At 48.8% G+C, this 17360-nt stretch overlaps 8 protein-coding genes across 8 annotated transcripts; 5 read left to right on the top strand and 3 right to left on the bottom strand.

Annotated features, from left to right (window-relative positions):
• The first annotated feature begins 160 nt into the window (after positions 1-160).
• On the top strand, positions 161-1869 carry BU24DRAFT_429346 (WD40 repeat-like protein). Its single transcript, XM_033529711.1, has one exon. The coding sequence runs from the start codon at positions 491-493 to the stop codon at positions 1556-1558; it is 1068 nt and encodes a 355-aa protein (XP_033376850.1). The 5' UTR covers positions 161-490; the 3' UTR covers positions 1559-1869.
• BU24DRAFT_97726 (FAD/NAD(P)-binding domain-containing protein) lies at positions 1694-3615 on the bottom strand. The gene is made up of 3 exons (XM_033534862.1): positions 3418-3615; positions 2720-3329; positions 1694-2653 (listed from the first exon to the last, which is right to left on the bottom strand). The coding sequence occupies exons 1-3, from the start codon at positions 3486-3488 to the stop codon at positions 1829-1831; spliced, it is 1506 nt and encodes a 501-aa protein (XP_033376851.1). The 5' UTR covers positions 3489-3615; the 3' UTR covers positions 1694-1828.
• A 136-nt stretch (positions 3616-3751) lies between these two features.
• On the top strand, positions 3752-5784 carry BU24DRAFT_497953 (MFS general substrate transporter). The gene is made up of 4 exons (XM_033534315.1): positions 3752-4276; positions 4333-4391; positions 4443-4890; positions 4946-5784. The coding sequence occupies exons 1-4, from the start codon at positions 4111-4113 to the stop codon at positions 5710-5712; spliced, it is 1440 nt and encodes a 479-aa protein (XP_033376852.1). The 5' UTR covers positions 3752-4110; the 3' UTR covers positions 5713-5784.
• Positions 5785-6163: 379 nt separating this feature from the next.
• BU24DRAFT_497954 (uncharacterized protein) lies at positions 6164-7221 on the top strand (the record flags this gene model as incomplete). The annotated part of the gene is made up of 2 exons (XM_033534316.1): positions 6164-7124; positions 7178-7221. The coding sequence occupies 2 exons, from the start codon at positions 6164-6166 to the stop codon at positions 7219-7221; spliced, it is 1005 nt and encodes a 334-aa protein (XP_033376853.1).
• A 1888-nt stretch (positions 7222-9109) lies between these two features.
• Positions 9110-10517, top strand: BU24DRAFT_468932 (uncharacterized protein; the record flags this gene model as incomplete). Its single annotated transcript, XM_033532563.1, has 7 exons — positions 9110-9450; positions 9505-9601; positions 9655-9785; positions 9840-9908; positions 9967-10101; positions 10151-10419; positions 10480-10517. The coding sequence occupies 7 exons, from the start codon at positions 9110-9112 to the stop codon at positions 10515-10517; spliced, it is 1080 nt and encodes a 359-aa protein (XP_033376854.1).
• Positions 10518-11395: 878 nt separating this feature from the next.
• On the top strand, positions 11396-13706 carry BU24DRAFT_403160 (quinate permease). Its single transcript, XM_033525558.1, has 4 exons — positions 11396-11859; positions 11911-12335; positions 12398-12760; positions 12813-13706. Exons 1-4 carry the CDS (start codon positions 11757-11759, stop codon positions 13548-13550), a joined length of 1629 nt encoding a protein of 542 aa, XP_033376855.1. The 5' UTR covers positions 11396-11756; the 3' UTR covers positions 13551-13706.
• On the bottom strand, positions 13633-14191 carry BU24DRAFT_360313 (uncharacterized protein; the record flags this gene model as incomplete). Its single annotated transcript, XM_033524097.1, has 2 exons — positions 13633-14074; positions 14127-14191. 2 exons carry the CDS (start codon positions 14189-14191, stop codon positions 13633-13635), a joined length of 507 nt encoding a protein of 168 aa, XP_033376856.1.
• A 989-nt stretch (positions 14192-15180) lies between these two features.
• BU24DRAFT_497956 (uncharacterized protein) lies at positions 15181-16599 on the bottom strand. Its single transcript, XM_033534317.1, has 2 exons — positions 15859-16599; positions 15181-15772 (listed from the first exon to the last, which is right to left on the bottom strand). Exons 1-2 carry the CDS (start codon positions 16165-16167, stop codon positions 15266-15268), a joined length of 816 nt encoding a protein of 271 aa, XP_033376857.1. The 5' UTR covers positions 16168-16599; the 3' UTR covers positions 15181-15265.
• Between the last annotated feature and the right edge of the window lie 761 nt (positions 16600-17360).

Consider the following 17360-nt stretch of genomic DNA (forward strand, 5'->3'; position numbering starts at 1 on the left):
AGTATGGATGTTTCACGCAAAGTACATACAAACCGCAGCTGGTTGATTCTTCCTCATTCATGAGATTGTTAACCATCACGTGATAGAAGGGATTGATGCAAGGGATGATGAACGGGCATCCACTTCAATTTGATACACTTCCAATGTATCATCCCGAAACCTTGAATTGAGTTGGCATCATCAAAATGCAGCCCAGCCTTAGAGACAAACATGAAATACCTGATTGCCAGCGCAAACCTACAGCCCCCGTACCACATGGATCGTCAGAGGATCGGTAAGGTCGGGCCCCACCAATCAACCTCGGCGCCGCGGGCGTCATCACCTGCCATTCCCTCCCATCGACCCAACGTCAACCCGCCCGCAAACTTCCCAAACACCATGCCCCCGACTCTCTCAGGTCCTGAATGATGAGAAGGTGGAGCGCATGTCAATATATATTATACCGTCGCAAACACCTTAGCCTGCCGATGCCGATTTAAACCAGCCCGCCATGCTCGAATACCGTACCCAAGGCTATAACGGCTACAGCGTCAAGTACTCGCCCTTCTTTGACTCACGTATCGCCGTCGCAGCGTCCGCAAACTTTGGCCTCGTAGGCAATGGACGTATATATATTCTTGGTCTGACACCGAATGGAATTGTAGCGGAGAAGTGGTTCGATACCCAGGATTCATTGTTCGACACCACTTGGTCGGAGAGCCATGAGAACCAGCTCCTCACTGCCGGCGGTGACGGCTCCGTGAAGCTTTTCGACATTTCTCTATCCGATTACCCGGTGCAATCATGGCAAGAACACGCTCGCGAAGTCTTCAGTGTTCATTGGAATCTAGTGGGCAAGGACACCTTCTTGTCTTCATCATGGGATGGGACAATCAAGATATGGAATCCCAACGCAAACGCATCGCTCACAACGCTCCCGACGCATTCTTGCACATACTCAGCGGAATTCAGCCCTCACAGTCCCAGTATATTATCAAGTGTGAGCTCCGACTCGCACATGCGCGTCTTTGACCTCCGTACGCCCGCTTCCGCTTCCAATCACCTCACTATGTCGATACCCATTCATACCCCGCCGAAGGCGCGCATGGGTGCCGCTGCCCCAGTTGGCATACCTCCCTCGGAAGCTCTCACTCACGATTGGAACAAGTACCGCGATACCATACTTGCGACGGCTGGCGTTGACAGAATGGTCAGAGTCTGGGATATAAGAAACCCTAGTGGTGGCCCTATCGCTGTGCTCCCAGGCCACGAGTACGCGATTCGACGCTTGACCTGGTCGCCACATCTTTCCGACACATTGCTATCTGCGAGCTACGACATGACCTGCCGTGTGTGGACAGATGGAAGTGCCATGGGTGTACCACCCGCCAACCCACAGAACATGATGGATGCGTCGAACATGAGTCTCGGAGAAGGCAGAGAGATGGGCAGAATGGGACGCCATACCGAGTTCGTCACAGGAGTTGACTGGTGTCTGTTCGGTGCGGAGGGATGGTGTGCAAGCACAGGATGGGACGAGAGAGTTCTCGTGTGGGATGCCAGGGCAATCATGCAATAAGCAGATGCACCCTATCCACATTTACGGCGTTTATGTAAGCCTGCGATCTCGTTTGGATATCAAACGAACAAAAAAAAAGAACAAAATTCTCTATACTCAGACCCAAGTGAGGGACGGTGCGCCAGTGCGAAACCACGCATCTGGTCGATACACATTTTATTTCGGAAGAATCTCAGTCTCCATGTTTAACGATCAAAGCTGTCTGTAGTCTGATATGTAACTATGCGTGATAGTGATGGGTATACATTTATCAAACCGGTCGAGCACAGATTATGCTGTGCAAACCGCCTCCTTCGACTGAGTCTTCTCCAAACCAAGTGACTTCTCCTCCGTCTTCCACGCTGCATAATCGAATCCCAAATCCTGCAATGATTTGATCCCAAGCCTTTTGTCACCCAGCGACAGCGCCACCTGCTTGATCTTCTGTATCCTCTGCCTGACCCACTGCTTCTCCTCACCCCAATAAGGCGGTATCTTCCCCGCCCCGTCATTCTCCAACCTTCTCTCGTCTATCTTGGCTGCGCTCATACTCAAATTATGCAATCGATTGATATACTCTGCATCAGCCGGGAACATCATATCATGAAAACCCTTCCCATCCCCCTTCTCCTGCACCCTCGCCTCCTCCCACGCCTTCATCTCCTCCGTCGACGGCAGGGAAACACGTCCAGAGTAGACCCGCGAGATATACGCCGCCTGGGCCTCCGCCACAGGGAACGGCACAATGCGCTGTGGCAACGTCAGGAACGTCAGCGTAGGCCGAGGCCAATACACCACCTGCTCCCAAACATGGTTCGTCCTCTGCCCTGTCGTGACGACGGGGAGAACGAGGTTCTGGAGGAACGGGAAGGAGTACTGGTACCCAGTGCAGAAGATCACGCTGTCGATGTCGGATTCAACGTGGCCGTCCGCGAAGCGGACGCTTTGGCGGTCCGGGAGGAAGGAGGTTATCTCGGGGCGGTAGTGGATTGAGGTGGAGGGGTTGTGGACGACGTTGGGCTTCTCTTTTTCGGAGACGATGACGTGGGGGGTTACTTTGCTGATCTGGGTGGAGATGTCGAGGCCGGAGGCTGAGTTGCCGATTATGAGTACTTTCTACGTATAGTTAGCATTGGGAATTTCTAACTCCTACTGTAGGTGGTTGTTCAAGTAGTTACGTACTTTGTCTGCATAGACTTCAGGCTTTCGATAGTATTTTGAGTGTGAGATTACATCGGGATACTTCTGCTGGAACTCCTTGAGGCCTTCAATGTCTGGGATGAAAGGATCGGAATAATGTCCATTGGCGCAGACGACAGCATCGAATTGCTCTTCAGTTCGCTTCTGAGAGATCACGTCTTCACTTATGACCTTCCAGATTGGTCTGCCAGCTTCAGACTCTGGGGAGACCTGCAAAACCTGTGTACCAAGTCTAACAAGGTGCTTGACGTCCTCCGCATACCCATCAAGGTAGCGCTTGACGACTTCGAATTTAGGGAAGAGTGCAGAGTCGGCGGGAAAACGATGGTCGGTGAAGTTCATCAAGCTGTACGGGATATTGGTCTCCAAGTAGTCGTACAACGGAGATGGGAATATCGCTTTCTTCGTGCCATTATTGGCATCCTCCTGGACGACTGGCTTCTCTACCGTTTGCGATGGACGCACACGGGGAATTGTGAAATCGAATTGCCATGGTCTCGAGGGGCTACCCGAATAATTCCAAACCCCGCCGACTTCTTGCCTCTGCTCAAACAATACTATCTTGCTGAACACTTTCTCCGCGAGTAAGTACCTATCAGGGACGTTAGACACACGGCGAACAATTTACCACTTCGGATATGATCCGATCGGGAATAAGAGGAATACTTAATAGTACATACTTTGCCGTTGCTAGGCCTGCGGAGCCCGCGCCAATGATCGCAACTCTCTTTATCTGCGTAAAGGCCTCCATTATTATTATGATTCAATCGTACACAATCAGCCAGCTAGCGAAAGCAAGGAAAGGTTAGGATAGATAATTAATCATTTAACAATTGCGATTTTTCTGACTCCCCGACCACGCCGACGTCGGGTCTGTCATTCGACTTTTTTGTTCGCCAAATCGAAAATGCTTGATGGTTCTTGGCGCAGATAAGCTGTTCTCCAAATGTCCTATCGGTCCGAAAATGCTGTGATTCCAAGTATACCTACGTTTAAGCTAATAAACGAACTAACTCCAAGTCGAATGGGTGGACATGCCGACTTGGATGCGAATGCTTCCCGTGTCTTATTACTCAGGCACCGGCGGAGCAAAGCGTGCCCTGAATCATTGCAGTGGATACTCATTCGTGTTCTAATCGTGATATAGTGGGAATCAATGGAAACGACAGCGACTGCACTAGTATATTGGAGTTAAAACACAGAGCACGTCATGGCAAGGTGTATTGCGTGCTGCAATGCAAGAAGATACATCAGGAGAGAGAAGAATATTAATGCTAATGCTTGAGCCCGAATCTTGTCTTGGTGTTGCAGTGGCCTGAGAGATATTGTTTTTTTTACGTGTCTCATATACCGGCTAGAAGGTGGGTTTCGCTATGTCGAACAAAGACAGCCTGGACAAGTCGGGCATTGTGGTTGATGGTCATGGCATTGATAGTCAACCAAAACCGAAGCGCACTCTCACGCAACGCGTCCTCGCGGTGGTTTGGGACTCTTTGGACAAATCGCCCGAGGAGAGAGCGTTCATTGCAAGAATCGATTGTATGTATCCTAAACCCTATTCTAAGATTTCAGTGGTGCTGACTTTTCAATCTTAGTTTGGATTCTGACCTATGTATGCATTGCATACTTCGTAAAGTATCTCGACCAGACAAATGTATGAAATAGTCAACATTAAGAATGACGAACAAAAGCTAATATCGAACAGATCAGCAATGCCTACGTCTCCGGAATGAAGGAGGACCTTCATCTTACCGGCAATGATCTCAACTACCTCACCACATATTGGAACATTGGCTACATTCTAGGCCAGATCCCTTCGCAGTTGATCATGCTGAAGATTCGGCCCTCAATTTGGCTTCCGACTCTCGAGCTCATCTGGGGATTTCTGGTGATGGGAATGGCTGGTGCTAAGGATGTGAAGACCTTATTCGTCTTGCGATTCTTCATTGGTCTGCTCGAAGCGTCCGCTTACCCAGGCATCATGACTTTGTTGGGAAATTGGTACACACCAGCAGAATTGGGCAAGAGGGCATGCATATTCCAGGCATCTTCGTCTGCAGCGCAGATGTTCTCGGGGTATCTGCAGGCGGGTCTCCTGCGAATGGATGGAAAACACGGAATCGCTGCATGGCAATGGCTTTTCATCTTCGATGGTAAGTTGTTTGCCGAAAATTTGAAACAAGGCGTTTGGCTAATTGTAACATATAGGAATCATCGGAGTGCCAATTGCAATCTATGGCTACTTTGCCATCCCCGATCAACCCACGAGCTCCAAGGCGCGCTGGCTCCCACCGCAGCAGAAACAAATGGCCATCGATCGCATGGAAGTTTGCAAACGGCGCCCTGTGAAGAAGCTCACTGCTCGCAAAATGCTCTCGATTCTCAAATGCTGGCAACTATACCTTTTCTGCGCGATCTTCGTCGCGCACGTCCTCGGCATTCGCATATACAGCTACTTCAACGTGTGGCTCAAATCGACAAAGAGATGGAGTACTGAAGAAGTGAACCTGATCCCTACCGCGGGATATGGTGCTCAGATCTTCTTCACGCTCACTTACGCCTGGACATCTGACGCGATTGGAAAGCGATGGCCGGTCATCATAGCCGCGTGCGTTCCAGCCTTGACCGGCTGCATTATCCTCTCCGTCTGGCCAGACCATAACATTGCGGCAATGATTGCCGGCTGGATTCTGACGTTCCTCGAGACTGGAGCAGGAGCTCTGATTATTACGTGGATTCAAGAAATTTGCTCAGAATCTGCAGAGCACAGAATTGTGATTATTGGAATCGTAGAGGCGATTGCTTTCACTTTCCAAGCGTGGGTGCCGCTGTTTGTTTACAACACGGGAAAGGCGCCTCATTTCCCTATCGGCTATGAGATGGCGGCGATGTTCTTTGCTATTGAGATACTCTTGACTCTGGTTATTTGGAGGCTGAACAAGAAGTGGCCATTGCGAGCAGAGAATGAGGATTGATTACTGATGGTCATCTACTAAGCACATAAGTGCTAGATAGATTGGGGCAGTTTGGATATGCTTGAGGAGCGTGTCGGTCCCGATTGTAAATGTTATGGAGTAAAAGCATGCATTCAATAGACTTAGCTAGCATTCAATAATACGCTGAAATAGTTACCAAGTTAGAAACATATGCCTTATCTTCAACTCGGCCCAAACATGCGTACTGCCGACTGCCGGTATCGGATTCTATTCAATCGTCGGCAATAACAATTATAGATCCATATTTATAAGTGGAGATCGTAAAGTTCGTGTTTAGACAAAAACGCTAAAGAAAGAAGCTTATGCTTAAAACTGAGTCGTTCAATTGCGACATAGCACGTGGTTGCGTTAAAAGGGCCTCCATGTCCTGACTATCTTACCATTATTCCAAACGGACTTTGCCAGTTTGTCATCAGCCCACAACGACAAAATGGTTTCAGAAACAGAGGCACGGGAAATATTTGAGTCGAACATTCATTTCGATGGGTTGAACATCTGCAAGTTCTCCCCTGAGATATTTCAGGCTTGGCGGGATGGTGGTATCGATGGTGTCTCATGCACCTGTGGACTATGGGAAGGTTTCCGGGAATCCATTGCGAATGTGGTTCAATGGAAGAAATGGTTCGAAGAGCACTCAGACCTCATAACCCAGGCACACACTGTTCAGGATATCCGAAATGCCAAGCTTGCCGGGAAGACTGCCGTATTATTGAGTTGGCAAAACACTGCCGGCATCGAGGACAAACTTGATTACCTCCGTGTCTTCAGGGACCTTGGCGTGCGGAAAATGCAGCTCACGTACAATACGCAAAACTACTCTGGATGTGGCTACACGGAGATCAATGATGGCGGGTTGACGGGTTTCGGCCGCGAGGTAGTGGATGAAATGGCGAAGTTGGGAATCGTGTGCGACTTGAGTCACGTCGGGCCAAAGACATCTCGAGACGTGATTGAGTATGCTCCTGCGGGCAAGCCGCCGTGCTTCTCGCACGTTCTGCCAAGTGGGATGAAAGAGCACCCACGCAATAAGTCAGACGAGTTGATCAAGCTCATCGGTTCCAAGGGCGGGTTTGTGGGGCTATCGCAATTTGGGCCGCACATGAAGAAGGGGAATGAGAGCACGATTGACGATTACGTCGAGGCAGTGGATTACATCATTGGGCTCATTGGAGAGGATCTCGTGGGTATCGGCAGTGACTCTTCCGAAGGCCATGGACGACCAAGCGATTTCATGGCATGGTGCAATATGGACAAAGGCTATGCTAGGAAGCTTACGCCTTGGGGTAGTCAAAAAGTTGTTAAACCTCTTGGCCCACTTGCGGAGAGACAAGAACTAGCACAGGCAATGGCTAGAGCGGGATGGAGCAAAGAGAAGATGGTAAAAGTTTTAGGTGAGTGTTTCCCCAGTTTCTTCCTTTCCATGCTCTAATGTGTTGAACCATAGGCGAGAACTGGCTCCGTTACTTGGAGAAGATCTTCGGTCAATAAGAAAAGAGGTGACTGTCGGAAGTGATCATTCGGTACATTCATGCCTCGAGTGAAGGCTCTGTGCAGTGCACACTTCATAAAAAAAATACCCTTCGTCGAAATTGTCTTTAAAGAATTCGACTACACTTCTTTACAGTTATCCATTATTGTGTGTTATGAGAACAAACTAAAGGGCGAACTGAAATCATGATGACGTGGAAACTGACGGGTATACGCCTATTTTAATGGTAGTGAAGATTAGTAGACAAAGTATCTCTCAATGGCTCGGTGGGATCTAAAGGGAGACTACTTGTTCGTTACCATCCATTCCACAGCCTGGAAAGTGAACAGAACCTGACTAGATCAGCCACTAGGTAGGAGTGTGCTACCTAAAATTACTCTTTGACATTCCCAGCGTGTTACGATGGTGCAATGTACGACGACTTTACTGGATTATAAGTAGGGGACACACTCATTCTCGATTCCTTATCGAGCACTGCAGACACTTTGGCGAGATCACGATGAGTACAACTCAAGGTATCATATACAATATTTGGTCTATTCGGAGAGGTTCATGGAGCATAGTTACCAATAGACTATCGATATAGTCTGATCATAGCCACGGGAGAGTTCGGTCAGTGTTACACTGTGCAGATTCTCAACTTGGACTGGCAACTGCAAACATATCATGACCATGTATACAATCCGGCGTACGCAGGCGACCTTGCAGTGAGCAAAAGCTCGTTAATTGCTGTCACGGTGAACGGATTATGCTGGTGGTTCGTACATGTGACGGAAGTGACAAGATCAAGATCATCGGAGAGTTGGTCACTGGGCAAAATCAAAGCAATATATTCGTCCCTTTGGTCCGTAATATGATATCCTGTCCTGGTACACCTTACTTTATCAGAAGCGCCACGAATGAAAGCCCAGCTGACCCCAGGTGGCGGATCAAATCAGCTTCGAGTCAGCCAGTAGGTTGTACCTGTCCGATCTGAGATGACCTCCTTCCATGTTCGATCATGTTCAATTCACGTAGGAATCTTCTGGAATTCGGGAACCTGACCAGCCAATTCTTGACGAGGCCAATGAATAGTACTAGATCGTATTATGAACAAGCAAGATGGTGGTTAACATTTCGATACATCCGGAGAACCAAGTACATCGATCTTCGGAATAGTCAGGCAATACAGCCGGTCGACTTTAAGCAAGTTGAACATCAAGGTTGCAAGTTCTCAAAATCGGGAGTATCGAAATACTCCTAATTTCTAGTTGCCCGAAGATTCATCGTTAGCAAACTTGTATCTATACATCTCGGCTGGCGTTCTACATGCAGATCTCGCGGCGATTGATTGTATTCACGATCTGTTGACTTGATATTTGTCACACTGGAGATGTACTTCCCATGTTGCTGGACTTCAACACGATCTAGACTGAAAGATGGGTAATACTTTGGGCGTTCAGAAAGTTGTACTTCCAGTCGGTCGGACTTGGGCACTGAGTGAAGTAATAAACAGATGTGTGGATAATCTTGATAATTTGAGTTGGTTGGCCCATGCAGGTTGTACGGCCCATATTAGCCTTCATGGGTCGGAAGTCTTTTAATCAATCTCGACCCCCTTCTTTACCGACAACATCAATTTATGAGGCCCTCAAAGCGCGAACATCTGGATTTTATTCGCCATAACACTGCGGGGGTGATGTTGAAATTGGCAACAGAACAAGCTTCCCCATGTTTCGGCAATTCAGTGCCCTGAGGCATGGCGGCAGTTGGTCAAAGATGTCGTGCCGTGATGAGATGTCTGGTCGAGAGACTTATCATAAACTCTGCAGAGCCTCGCAATCCTAGTTACTGTGCTCGACATCCCAACACCCGCTTCAATCCCTCAGGTCACTCCATTCATTCACGATGCGCTGGACCACCTTCGTCATTCTGCCCACGCTGGCCACAGCGCTCCCTCAATGGCTCAAGCGTCAAGGAGGAACTACCATGTTGCGATTTGGATGTGCACAGGTTGTCATCGATCGTCTCGACCCGCTGGTTAATCCTGGTCAGATCCCATCGCCTCATGTTCATCAGATCGTCGGAGGAAACGCATTCAACGCCTCCATGACAACTGGAGACGTCTCTGGAGGAGCATCGTGCACTACCTGTCGCTTCTCAGATGACTTTTCAAATTACTGGACAGCAAATCTTTACTTCAAGGCCCGAAACGGCAGCTACAAGCGTGTGAAGCAACTAGGCGCTGCGTAAGATAATATTCCGATTCGACATCGGTGAATGGGATACTGAACTCTGTGTAGTCGCCAATTCAACGATGACTTCAGCACCAAGATCGACGGTGGAGTCCTAGTTTACTACGTCTCTGCTCAGCCCGGCAAGATTACTGCCTTCAAGCCTGTAAGCTTTGTTGACATTTGCTCTTTATAACTGGAGACTTACCGATCACCAAGGGTTTCCGTATGCTTGTTGGTGACCCAGCCAGGCGCACAGCCGACCCAGCATTGAAGAGGCACAACTGCTTCCGTTGCTACACCGGTCCCAACTTTGGAGGTGACACTTCTGCACCTTGCATGGACAACAAGTATGTTAGCCTACAGTCCTGACGCTTGGAAATGAGACTAACATGATGATCCAGGATCGATACTCAAAATCTTCCCAAGGATGTTTGCAAAGGTGGCATTCGTTCCAACATCCAGTTCCCCACGTGAGTTGTTGATCCTGTAGTACCCCAGCTTAGAAGACTTCTAACTTACTTTCAATAGCTGCTGGGATGGCAAGAATCTTGACAGCCCCGACCACAAGTCACACGTCGCCCACCCAACCTCTGGCCCAGCCAACTTCCTTAGTCTTGGTGGATCTTGCCCATCTACCCACCCAATCAGAATCCCTCAACTCATGTATGTTCAACGAAACTGGTACCTTTTTCAGGCTGCTAACTGGGTATAGGTATGAAGTAGTCTGGGACACCACTCCATTCAACAACAAGGCCGAGTGGCCAGCGGATGGCTCTCAGCCATTCTACTTCAGCTATGGCGACAACACTGGATACGGACAACATGCCGATTACGTCTTTGGCTGGAAGGGCGACTCTCTCCAGAAGGGAATGGATGCTTCTAACTGCATGGGAGCCTCGTGCAAGGACATGAAAGTTCAGACCATCGACCAAGCCAAGAAGTGCAGTGTCAAGACCACCGTCAAGGAGGACAACGATGGCTGTAAGTTGATTGCGCATCCGCATGTTCTTAATCGGACCTATTTGCTGACTTGTCGAACAGGGATCTCTCAACTGCCAGGGGGTGAAATGCCAATGTAAAGGAACTGTATTGATCGTTCATGACTGGCCACTGTTGATTGCCGCCTGGAGTGCCATTGATAACTTAGAGATTGTCCACTTTCGTAATTTTTCTCCGTTGGGAGTCTACTGTCGTTATCGAGAGAAATTCCAGTTCAGTCACTTAGATTCGCTTTGCTCCACCTGCGCAAATCTGCAAAACATACCTGACCCCATGGTATAGCCCTTGCAAGACACTGATCGGCAAACTCATTCGTTGACGGAGACGTACGCCGGTCTACATAATCTTGAGGAGCGGAGTCTACTTGAAGCTCCGAATCATATGTGGGGTATGCATTCGGGATACCTAAGTCAGACTTCACTGTTGACTATAATTATCACACGCAAGAACATGCAGGAAAACGTTCTCCTCTTCATGATGCATCCCCTTGTTAATGCGTTATTGGTTATTGGCAAAACGCGTTGGCATTCTTGATCGTGGCGGGGTTATTCTCGCAGGCTTTGTGAAGCAACGATGAAGTGTAGGGGCCAGAACCAGTGCGTTTCTACATTGAATTGCATCTGCAGTTGTAGTTGCTTGGCTGGGTGTCAGAACGATCGTAAGACTGCATACTTGTGTACCCTGGTAACTTGCCTCGTATCGGGGGCTACAACTGCATTCACCCTTCCTTGAGTCAACTGAAAATAAGACGCGGAGAGGCTTCCACTCTTCTCAAGCCATCAACATATTATATCCTGTATCTCATAGAAAAATCGGTTGGGCAACTAATCTCCACTGCTCTTAACCCACCAGGAAGAGGCGAGCACTGGTGAGATGACGCAAAAGGCGCCCTCGCTACACGGCAGAGATACGGGTGTTTTTTGCGCCTGCGCGCCAAGTGGTCTTCTCTGCGCCTCCGCATTGTTTAAGCATCCCCAACGTGTCCAAGCACGATGGTGGGCCATAGTTCCCCATTTCCCCAGCTTGCCAAGGTGACCAAGGCGCTGCTGTAGGATCTTCAATATCTTGAGCTCTTTTCAGAAGGTGACATGGTTGAAAAGGAAGATCTTGCATGGGCACACCCCGCCCTTGTGACCAACATTCACAACGAAGAGGATGCGTAGGCCGACAAAGAATACAGAGTCGCCGCGGTTGCGGTGACCGAGATAACTGTATTTGAATCTTGCGTCGCCTCCTTATTTCTGGATCTTCAATCATCTAGAATATAGATTTTGGTTTGAAGACTGTAACTACCAGATACGCATTTACACGACATATTTATGGGTTGGCACACACACGCTTCTGGGACTCTGGACCCTCCAGAGGTGCGCAATTGGCGTATCCATACGATAGCCCTTGTGGCTTCAATGTCTGCTCTCGCAAGTAAGTTTAGATGAAAGCAATCTCATATCAGTCCTGCTCACAGAGACGCAGTGGGTTACGATACCGCAGTAATAGGTGGCACAATGGCCTTGGACTCATTCAAACGCGATTTTGGGCTTGACAAAGTCTCTACAAGCCAACGCGACACAATACAAGGCAACATTGTCTCCACCTTTCAAGCTGGCTGCTTCTTCGGCGCTCTACTCACATTCCCTATCGCCGAGAAGTTTGGGCGAAGAAAGACGGTTATGCTTGCTGCGCTTGTCTTCTTGCTGGGTGGAACCATCATGACTGCTGCGAGGGGTAACATGGACATGATCGTTGCTGGTCGTGCGATTGCAGGTCTCGGAATCGGGGCGTCTTCGCTGACCGTACCCGTCTATATTGCTGAGACAGCGCCTCCGTCCATTCGAGGGCGTCTGGTCGGCATCTTTGAGATAGCTTCTCAAGGAGGTGGTATGCTTGGCTTTTGGATAGTAAGTCCGGCAAAAATGCTCTATGGTTAGTCTGTCTCCAATGATACTAACAGTGCTTGTAGAATTACGGAACAGATCAGACCATAGACAAGAGCAAGCAGGCGCAGTGGATCATACCCCTTGCACTCCAGCTCGTCCCAGGAGTCGCGCTCTTTCTAGGCATGATCTGGTGCCCCGAGAGCCCGCGTTGGCTTGCACGTGGTGACAACTTCGAAGGTGCCGAACGAATTCTTGTGAAGATTCGGGGCCTGCCAGCATCGCACGAGTACATTCAGCGAGAACTTGGTGACATTCGCCTCCAGGTCGAAGAGCGCAGTACAAATCATTTGAGCAAAAGGGCACAGTTCAAGAAGCTCTTTATGAAGGGCACGCGTAACCGGATGGGCATTGGTCTCGCACTCATGTTCCTCCAGTCATTCACCGGCGTAAGTAGCCCGCAAACCACAAACAACACCGCAATGATACTAATTGGTGTAGGTGAACATCATCACATACTACGCACCTCGCATCTTTGAAACACTAGGCGTCCCAAGCACTTCCCTCAAACTCTTCTCCACTGGCTTCTACGGCATTGCAAAGACACTCGGGATGATAACCTTTACTGTGATTGTTGTGGAAAAGATAGGGCGACGCAAGGGACTCATCTGGGGTGCAGCGTTAGGCTGCATTCCAATGTGGTACATTGGCGGCTATGTCATGCGAGCGGATCCCGCTGCTGCTGCCGCTCGAGGCGAGGTCAGCAGAGATGGTTGGGGCTATCTCGCTATGGTCTGTGTCTACATTAACGCTTTCATCATATGCGCGACATGGCAAGGTATCACGTGGACGTATGCCTCGGAGATCTTCCCGCTCGATATCAGGATGCTCTGCGTCGCGCTGACCACTGCGGACACGTGGTTGGGCTCGTTCATCATCGCGAGGAGTACGCCCTACATGATCTCGGATCTGGGGTATGGGGCTTACTTCTTCTTTTCAAGTATCCTAGTGGCAATGGGTGTATGGTCTTTCTTCTTTGTGCCAGAAACGAAAGGCCTCACTTTGGAGGAGATGGATGATTTGTTCATGAGGCCCGCGCACAAGGCCGTCTGGGCACAGCTTCGGAGGCGACCACTGCCGGAACATGGGAGCGGTAAAGCCTTTGAAGAACCCGATACGGAAAAGGTAGACGACATGGAGCAGGAGAAGATTGAGTCCATTCAGACGAAAGGAGTGTGAGACACGAGTCTTTGGATTCATTGAAGGATATTCTACTTCGAGATCGCGGCACAACACTGCTATTGTATAGTAGCTTTCCCCCTTATTCACTGTATGAATGCTCCCAGCTCGGAGCTAGACGCCTCCAAAAAAGTGTCCCTTCGGTCTTAGCTGTGTAATTGTGGAAATTCAACTTAAGAACATCTCCATCCTCATAGAGCGTATAATTACGCTTCTGGTTTGTCCCCACCATACTCGGAGTGGCTGCATAAACGAGCGGACCATGTGTAAGCGTTCCGTGAGTTTCATTCCAGACTTCAACAGAGTAGGGACCAGAGTAGGACATTGCATGTCTTCCCACGAGAGCCCAGTCGCTGTCAGAGTCTGTGTCTTTTGGTGGCCAAGATATCCTCGTAGGCCGGTTTGTCGCATTTGTGTCCATAATATTGGCAGACATGTAGCCTGTTGCGCTGTAGTGAATTAAGCCTGCAGGGTTCGCTCCGGTTGGTAGGCTATAGCCTGGAAGGATGGTTCCATTGCGAAGGCTATGTTGTTGTTAACCATTTGGCGTGATTTGTAGTTATTTGGATTGCTTACGAAGTGTTGTTGATCAGGGACCAAGTCCCTGAGAGTATTTGGACTATCGCCAGAGGTGGTGTCATGGTGCCTCGAAACGGACGAATTTAGGGTGAGCTGAATAGTGACTGGCCTTGACCATTGATTATCGAAGGACTGTCAGATTATAAGAACTTCTACATTCAAGGTGAACAACAGCAATGTACAATACTGACCGATAACAGCATGCGTGCCTCAGCGAATATAGACGCAACAATATGCATGCTGTAAACATGTCCCCATAATCACAACCAACATTTCGTACACGGCGGCATGCCATTGTCAGACCAATTTCGATTTAATATACCGATTTCGTTCGAGACAAGGTGCCACTACGCAAATGAGCAAAGAGTAGCAAATCAAAGCATGAAGTCGACAAGGTGACGTTAGCAGGGCAATTTCTGACCGATCTACAAGTCCCAGATGGGTGGGGAATACAAGGACCGGGAGGTAATCGTTTTTGACTACACTGCATTGTTCCTGCACGTCTACAGCTGGAATATCTTTTTCCAACATTCCTGACCTTGTCTCTACATGTTGATCAGATTCTTCAGTGCATGATTATCCTAGCGATCTTTTGGCATCAGTACAATTTTCACACGAAGTAAGCGGCGCGAAATGCGTCCTGTTTGAGCAGCTCATTGCTATTGTCAACCAATCAATCACAGCCTCAGATATCATCTTTGGACAGAAAGTACTTGGTATTTCGAAAAGATTTCATCGAAAACGTGTGCTCGCAAAAGCTTTGCTCGCCTATTTGCTTCTTACAGTCAAGAAACGCCACCAAGGCTAATGTTCATATTTGCCGGCATGAAAGAAGTAGAAACGTGAGCTCGCGACGCGTCTAGAACTTTTGGACAGAAGATCGATTTCCGCCGCTGGCGACCCTAATAAGTACACGGCAATTCCGAATAGCTTGTCAATCTCTATGTTCATCGTTTCACAGGGAAGTACGCTTTACGTTTTCAATTCGACTAAGTGGCAGATATGAACTGCTCAGAGACTTTTTTGTATTGCTACGAACTCCATTTAACTCCATAAGACAAAGCACAGGCTTGGATGACAACATGGCTTGCTTTCAATGCAACTTGAGCTCTTTTCCAATACCAAAGCTGAGATAATCAACCCCAGATCCTCACCCCATAACCATACACATACGCCGCCAGCACTCCCGACCCAACCACCGACACCCCCTTCACAACCTGCCACAACCCATCCCTCAACTTCCTCCTCTGCACCTCTCGCATCCACTTCCTAAACTCCTCCCTCTCATTCTTGAACGGAAACGGTTCGTTCGGGACCTTCTTCCCCAAAAACTCACACAGCGGCCCCCACCCACTCCCAAGCTCGTAATTCAACAGCCGCTCTCTCGGCACGCGCTCTCGCACCATCGCGTAGTGCGACTTGTACTTCTCCCTCGCGCTGGCGGCGTACGACGCTTCGTCGTGGCACCCGAACCAGGCGTGGGACTCGTTGACGATTAGAGTCGCGGGCCGCGCGCGCAGGAAGTAGGGTTCAAGGATTGTGGTGAGGATCTTGACGATGGGGGTGTAGTTGTTGGGGATTACGGAGACGGCGTAGGACTCAAACCATTTGTCTAGGTCGCGGTCGACGAGGACGACTTTGGCCTGGTGGGAGGGTGTTAGTTGTGGGTTTTTGCGCTGGGATGAGGAGGTATGTTGATCTATATGAAATCGCTAACGCGCAAATTTACCTCTGGATACATCTCCAACAACTCCTCTGAGAACCCAATAACAGGCAAATCGCTCAACACGTGAAATTCACCAAGGAAAGCGTCGAAATCAGCTCTCTCGAACGGTCGTCCCTTGCCGAACCACTTCGCGTCCACCGCCTTCTCCCACTGCACTTGGTCATCTGGTCGGTCGACGAAGTCTGTGCCGTGATATGTCGAGAAGCCTAGGATCTTGTACGCTTCCATCATGGACGCGGAGCCTGTCCGCGGCATCGATAGATGTAGGACTTCTAGGGGGACTTTGCGCTGCGTTGATGACGCCGACGACATATTGCTTTAGTGTGGTTGTGAATCCAATTCAGATAGTTGAGAGACGTTGAACGTTGGATTCAACATTTGCTGTTATAGACATCATCACCAACATTCGGTATGGCTAGGCGCGGTAAGCACTACCATCCAAAGTGGAATTAAAGTGTCGCCAAGGGCGATTGGAGTCGTTGGAAATAATGACCCGAAACTTGGCTTCTCATAGCTGGCGGGGCGCTTGGGCAAAGGCAATTGTAAGAATGGGGTCGAAAGTGTTGTTCTTTTGTTACTGTGCATGTTTGGTTGCGGGTAAAGCATGCCTAAGAGAACATGTGAGGATGATTTCGTACTATAAACCCATCAGAATGCATAGCAGCGGTGCCAAACTGGATCGACCAATTGTTGCAATAGTTCATCTTGTAGGCTAAAGCATGGTCCGCAAGCGCGCAAAAAGTCTCCGTCCAGCAATGTCATGAATCCAGCGTGCCAGCATCTGGTATTTACTCTCCCCTTCATATAGCTAGTCTTAGTCTTTAGCGAAGGTAACGTTATACTAGGAGCAGTAGTCAGTGGCTGCAGCCTCGTCGATGTACTTCCGAATTCGATCTGTGACTGCTTTAATGTCTGCGCTTTGGGAAACGTCAAAATCTCTCAAAGGGGATGGCTTTGTGATTCTTGATGAATTGACGTATTGGATTTGTTTGCGTTTTGCTATGCGCAGGGTATGGACTATGGAGCGTGCACATGGCAACAGCATGGCGATCTGAGGCGCCGTGGCATCGCGCACAATAGATGGCGGGAAGTAAAGCGTGAGGTCTGTATGTGGGTACGGACTTGAGACGAGGAGGCAGGAGCATAATGTGACATAGCTTAAGCATGAGAGTTCGTACTTATTGAATGTCATGGTTTGTTTACATGATGTTGTTGGTTATTGTTTGTGCATAAAACTCATCATCAAGGCTTGTAAGAATGTATACTTGAACACACACAAGTAATGTACGTCTGACAAGCTCATATTAGTATGGTAGAGTAATACACTATTCCATGAAAATGATTTAGCATGATACAAGCACTTTTCGTTGTGAGATCGTCAACTCGGGGGTCTTGAAAGCGGATGAACGTCTGCCCCATGGCACATCTCACTAAGGGGTGAGCATTATTATTACCTAGGTATGTATTTACTGTTTTGAAGGCTCTTAATAATGGCATGGATGAAC

This window comes from Aaosphaeria arxii (assembly GCF_010015735.1).
Source record: "Aaosphaeria arxii CBS 175.79 unplaced genomic scaffold BU24scaffold_18, whole genome shotgun sequence".
Lineage (NCBI taxonomy): Eukaryota > Fungi > Ascomycota > Dothideomycetes > Pleosporales > Aaosphaeria > Aaosphaeria arxii.

Excerpts from the sequence above, each read along its gene's own strand:
- BU24DRAFT_429346 (XM_033529711.1), top strand. The coding sequence starts at position 491 with ATGCTCGAATACCGTACCCAAGGCTATAACGGCTACAGCGTCAAGTAC.
- BU24DRAFT_97726 (XM_033534862.1), bottom strand. The coding sequence starts at position 3,488 with ATGGAGGCCTTTACGCAGATAAAGAGAGTTGCGATCATTGGCGCGGGC. Across the intron at positions 3,330-3,417 it reads GCAGGCCTAGCAACGGCAAA|GTACTTACTCGCGGAGAAAG; the intron begins GTATGTACTATT and ends CGTCCCTGATAG. Across the intron at positions 2,654-2,719 it reads CTGAAGTCTATGCAGACAAA|AAAGTACTCATAATCGGCAA; the intron begins GTACGTAACTAC and ends AACTATACGTAG.
- BU24DRAFT_497953 (XM_033534315.1), top strand. The coding sequence starts at position 4,111 with ATGTCGAACAAAGACAGCCTGGACAAGTCGGGCATTGTGGTTGATGGT. Across the intron at positions 4,277-4,332 it reads GTTCATTGCAAGAATCGATT|TTTGGATTCTGACCTATGTA; the intron begins GTATGTATCCTA and ends TTTCAATCTTAG. Across the intron at positions 4,891-4,945 it reads ATGGCTTTTCATCTTCGATG|GAATCATCGGAGTGCCAATT; the intron begins GTAAGTTGTTTG and ends TGTAACATATAG.
- BU24DRAFT_403160 (XM_033525558.1), top strand. The coding sequence starts at position 11,757 with ATGGGTTGGCACACACACGCTTCTGGGACTCTGGACCCTCCAGAGGTG. Across the intron at positions 11,860-11,910 it reads TTCAATGTCTGCTCTCGCAA|TGGGTTACGATACCGCAGTA; the intron begins GTAAGTTTAGAT and ends ACAGAGACGCAG. Across the intron at positions 12,761-12,812 it reads TCCTCCAGTCATTCACCGGC|GTGAACATCATCACATACTA; the intron begins GTAAGTAGCCCG and ends TAATTGGTGTAG.
- BU24DRAFT_497956 (XM_033534317.1), bottom strand. The coding sequence starts at position 16,167 with ATGTCGTCGGCGTCATCAACGCAGCGCAAAGTCCCCCTAGAAGTCCTA. Across the intron at positions 15,773-15,858 it reads TGTTGGAGATGTATCCAGAG|GCCAAAGTCGTCCTCGTCGA; the intron begins GTAAATTTGCGC and ends CCCTCCCACCAG.